We start from the raw sequence: 4,852 nt of genomic DNA, 5'->3' as shown, positions 1-4,852 counted from the left end.
TATTTTATATAAAATATATGGTGACAAATAAATGTTTGGATACTTTTTCAAAAGAACAAGCATTCAACAATGTCTTTTAAATAAATAACTTTTGGATGTAAAAACTCAAGATTTCTTAACATTTCTTAATGATACCATCATGGTCTGTCCTATGCAGAATGATAAAATGCAAAATTATTTCTTTATTAAAACCTCTGTAACTTTGCTCCAGTTATTTTTAGCACCTTGAATCTTTGCACAGGTGATGTCCACAAGTGGATTTATGGTTTCCAAGAGGTTTTAGCCTGAATCATTATGGTTTACTGTCTAATGAAAATAATATTCAGGTCAGATTGAAAATAAAATTCAAATATTATGTTCCATCTCTAAAACCACAGCAGCTGTTTTAATACGTCACTTCTGATTAAATCTCTTAAGCGTTAGCTTTATTTTGATACCAAGATTATTTAAGTAGAGTTTGTAAATGCTGAGATACACTCAATTACATTTTGGCATGGTATTCTGAGCAAAAACTTCAAGAAAACCCCTTGGGGCAAACAAGATGAAATAAAAAAGAAAAGATATAATACAATAAAAATTAAAAATAATGGTAAGCATTTGTCTATTAACAACAATCAGATTTTTGAAAAACCCTTTGTAAAAAATGTCAGAAAACTATCTTTATCATTATGTAGTTCAGACATGCAGGCAAAACCAGATATCTGCATAAAAACATTTAAAACCATTATTTCTGTAGTGATTCACATTAAAACTAAACAATTTATTAATCTTGTACAGTTAGAATTCGCAGTCATTTTTATTAGTTGAATACAGAGAGTTTTTTAAAGTTATTCATTACTTTATTCAAAGTCACAGCTTTTATACATAGTAAGATTTGCCTTCAAGTTCAAAGTGGGTTTAAAAACAAAACAATTGGACTTTATTCTGTAGATCAGGGGTGTCCAAACATTTTCCCTGAGAGGGCCAAAATGAGAGCCTATTTGGCTGCGGCCAAATGCAATAATATAATACATAAAACACTAATACTTTTTATGTAAAGTCCTTTTACTTTTTACTATTAAGCTGGCAGCCAGTGCAGTGGTTCAAACTTTTCTGTTAATTTTTCTTTTCTTTTTTTAGCCTGTACACTTTGAGAAAGTTTGACGAACGCTCAGGCAGCAAAGGCTCATGGGACATTTCATAAATTGATCAAATCTGAGTATTTGTGGTCTTATGAAGTGTGAAAATCTATGTGTGCTTCTAATCTATCTGCCTTGTAGTTACTTATGTTTCATGTTTAATCGTAATATAACTCAAAGGTAAAATTTGCACCATGATTAAAACATATCTGCACTACAGAGCTTTATATAGTCATTGGGCCTCATGCAAGAACCGTTCGTACGCACAGATTTGTTCTTAAATTGTGCGTACGAGTGATTTAGGAGAATTTGTGGCATTCACCAATGTTTTCGTATTCTAAGATTTTTTTCAGATACAAACAAAATTTACGAGTGGTCCAGACCTGTCGTAGATTTTACGAGCAGTCAGTCTGCTGTTATCCAGACGGGTTTTCTTCACTAATAACTTTATATTTCGTTAGTTTGAAGATATTTTGAGTTGAAAATAAATCACACTCTATAATTATGTTGACAATAAGTTATTCTGCTTGAATTAGAGTTATAATTTTAAATGTAATAATTTAGACTAACAATATAAACTGTCCGTCTGGCATTTTCTGAAAATCATCTGAAAATGATTTAACACAGTTGTTTATACATTTAGCAGCTCTTTTTATTCCACAGCTGACCTGCTAAAAATGACAGATTTTTTTTTCTTGATCTCTGACAGACGGACTTCAATCTCTGAACTCGTAAAGTTCTTCTTTTAAGTTTTCGCTGCCATTTTCATGAACGGACACTTCCTTGTATCTGAGGCAGGAAACATACTCTTATGTGGTGTTTTTGGGGTGGTAATTATGCTAATCTCCTCTCGCCTGCAAGAGCAGCTGGATACGAACAGGTGGAATTTACACAGCTCATTTACGCACTTTTCCTGAAGATAAAAGAGTTTGTTGAATCTGACGTGACATGTTCGTACGAACYCTTTGTACGAACAAAAGTAAGAGAAATTTAGGAGAAGAATACCAACATGTTCTTGCATGAGGCCCATTGTGTCGATGGATGGAATGACTATATGGAAATACAGTAACCGGGGTTCTTGTTGGAGGTCCAAATCAAATTGCTTGGTGGGCCAATTTTAGCCCCACTTTGGGCTCCTCTGCTCTAGATGAACACATTTTGTTTCCCGTCAGTGTAGCTTGAACAATTCCAAATTGAAGAATGGAGAATTCCAAGTATTAAACTGGATGAGATCTTGTAGGAAACCTTCTTCCATAAACAACTGGCTCCAGGAGAAAGCCTTCAAACTTAATGCTGCTGGAGTATCTGAGGATCTCAGAAGAGTTTTATACAAACAAAATATTCTCAAACCTATAAGGACCCTAGAAACAGATCCATTTTTGTCTTCTTTCACCCAGTGTGTCTCCCGCTGCTGCAGTTTTCCCACAAATGCCTCAGAGTGCAGAGCACACACCCAAACTCTTATTGACTTGCTCTGAATTTCCTGTTAAAACTAGCAGTGAAGGCTTTTTTTTACACTTACCACATCTTCAACATGAAACACTGTTCAAAGCACAAAACTTAATATGTGACCATCAAACCTTCATGACAACCAGAGAGTGACTCAACAAACTGGGTCACTGCTTATTATCCAGCAGGCTTTTGTCAGGTGCCACTATAGGACTTTGTCATCTCTAGATCTTTTCTGTGAAAAAAATAAGTAAAAATGTTGGCAAAATTCAATATTTAAAGACAATAAATACATAAAGAAACAGTTTCAAAATAAAACTCATTGAAACTTAAAAAATAAATAAACGGTTGCTGTTGATGTATGTTTGGTCTCCGTTCGGAATTTCTTCAGAAACTTTTTAGTTCGAACACAAAGTTCTGAAAATGTTTTCTTATTGTTAGCATATTTAAAAAAAAAAAAAAGTCCTGTGGACAAGGCAGTGATCAAGGCGGAATGAATTTTAAAGATGTAAATGACTGTCCTGGGTGTAAACGGAAGATTGGTGATTACAGGCAGAAGAATGCACTTTTACTGACCTTTTATTGAGTGGTGAGGAAGACTAATTAGTGGTGTGGAAATGCTGCCGGTGAATTTAAGACATCCGAAAATTAGTAGGAATGTCTTTAATGTTGTGCATTCATGTGTCAAACCGCCAACCCTTAATCTAACCTAAACTTCATCATAAATCTCATCCCAACCCTCAAATCCTTTCTTCACTCTGTGAGGTTCCAACCAAATGTCTTTCCTTAGTTTTTCTGGTCTCAGCTTTTCTTTGAAAACAGTCAGTGAAATATGTTTCACAAGGTCCCGCAGAGCAAATCGTTTCTGTTGTGTGCAGGAAGATTTCTTGACTTTTTTTTGTTTGCTTGTTTGTTTGCTGCTGCTCCCAGTTGACGAGGAAACGGTGCGACCTGAAGAAGAAGCTGAGAGTGACGTTTGTTGGGGAGGCGGGGCTTGACATGGGCGGCCTGACGAAGGAGTGGTTCCTGCTGCTCGTTCGGCAGATCTTTCACACAGATTACGGTGAGAATGAACTGCGATGTGTGTGAGCTTTCAGCGGTCCACAGAAGGATATGTTTACTGTTCTTTTATCACCTGTTATCAGAAAAACAGAAATCTGTTGCTTTTTTTTCTGTGGATTTTAAGGAAGAAATTGAGAATAAATGGTTGTGAGAATCTGGGAAGTAAATCCTCTTTGATGCAAAGTCAATGGAAAGTGAAGCCATTCTTTATTGAAAGTGAGCGGAAAGAACATAATATTTTTATTGGCTAAAAATGGAAAGTACATTTTTATTAGCTGAGGGCCTCAGTGGATGTGCTCGGAGAGCTTCCAGGTCAGTGAGACTGCAGCAGGAGTAAGTGTTAGATGGTTGAGAAAAGTGGACAGTGTTCCATCCATCCATCCATCCATCATCCATCCATCCATCCATCCATCCATCCATCCATCCATCCATCAATTTTTCATATTTTTACCCAGTTTATTCCTTTCTGGATCACAGGGACAACTGGTGCCCATGTTCAGCAGTCTGAGTATTTATTAAGACTGTTTTATTTTTCTTCTTTCCTTTCTTCTGCACTCACTGCACGCTCAATTTAATTATCTCTAAATTGTTGTTTCTATCACATTTGCATCCTGGTCTTTTTGTCTTTGATTTTCCTCTCTTGGGCATTTAAAAAAAGATCATAGTCTGAAAACTTTTATTTGTTTGACAGAATATTCAGTGCCTTCAGAAAGTATAAAGACCCCCCTTTGAATTTTACGCAGGCTTGCTTTATTACTTCCCGACTCTATAACAGGGATGGGCAAATTAAATGACGAAACGGTTACGTTTTTTTTGTTGACATTATTGGAGGGCTGTGGAGGACTGAATCTGACATAATTGGAAATAAAAGCAGAAATGTGGACCAAAAAAATAAATAAATACATTTAAAATGCACCAATTAAATTAAACAAGTGCTTTTCCTCATGTTTTATAATTTAACTGACCATATTTTTTTCCAGCTCAGTTCCAGTATCAAATATGGAGGAACGAAACTGTCATAATCAGAAATAAAAGCAGAAATATGGATCAACAAAAAAAAAAAAACAATTAAAATGCACCAATTAAATTAAACAAGAACTTTTCCTCATGTTTTATAATTTAACTGACCATATTTTTTTCCAGCTCAGTTCCAGTAAAATATATTTAAGAACATAATTCACATTTTACTGTTAAAAATTTATATACATTACACACACACACAC

The 4,852-nt window shown here is 35.1% G+C and overlaps 1 protein-coding gene across 1 annotated transcript in view; it reads left to right on the top strand.

Annotated features, from left to right (window-relative positions):
• hectd2 (HECT domain containing 2) overlaps positions 1-4,852 on the top strand; it is a gene marked incomplete in the record, with an annotated part of 99,349 nt that overhangs the window by 41,036 nt on the left and 53,461 nt on the right. The window contains 1 exon segment of the mRNA XM_014019201.1: positions 3,498-3,630. Coding sequence (XP_013874655.1) covers positions 3,498-3,630 — 133 coding nt within the window.

This window comes from Austrofundulus limnaeus, unplaced genomic scaffold (genome assembly GCF_001266775.1).
Source record: "Austrofundulus limnaeus strain Quisiro unplaced genomic scaffold, Austrofundulus_limnaeus-1.0 Scaffold211, whole genome shotgun sequence".
Lineage (NCBI taxonomy): Eukaryota > Metazoa > Chordata > Actinopteri > Cyprinodontiformes > Rivulidae > Austrofundulus > Austrofundulus limnaeus.
This window is presented reverse-complemented; position numbering and strand designations above follow the sequence as displayed.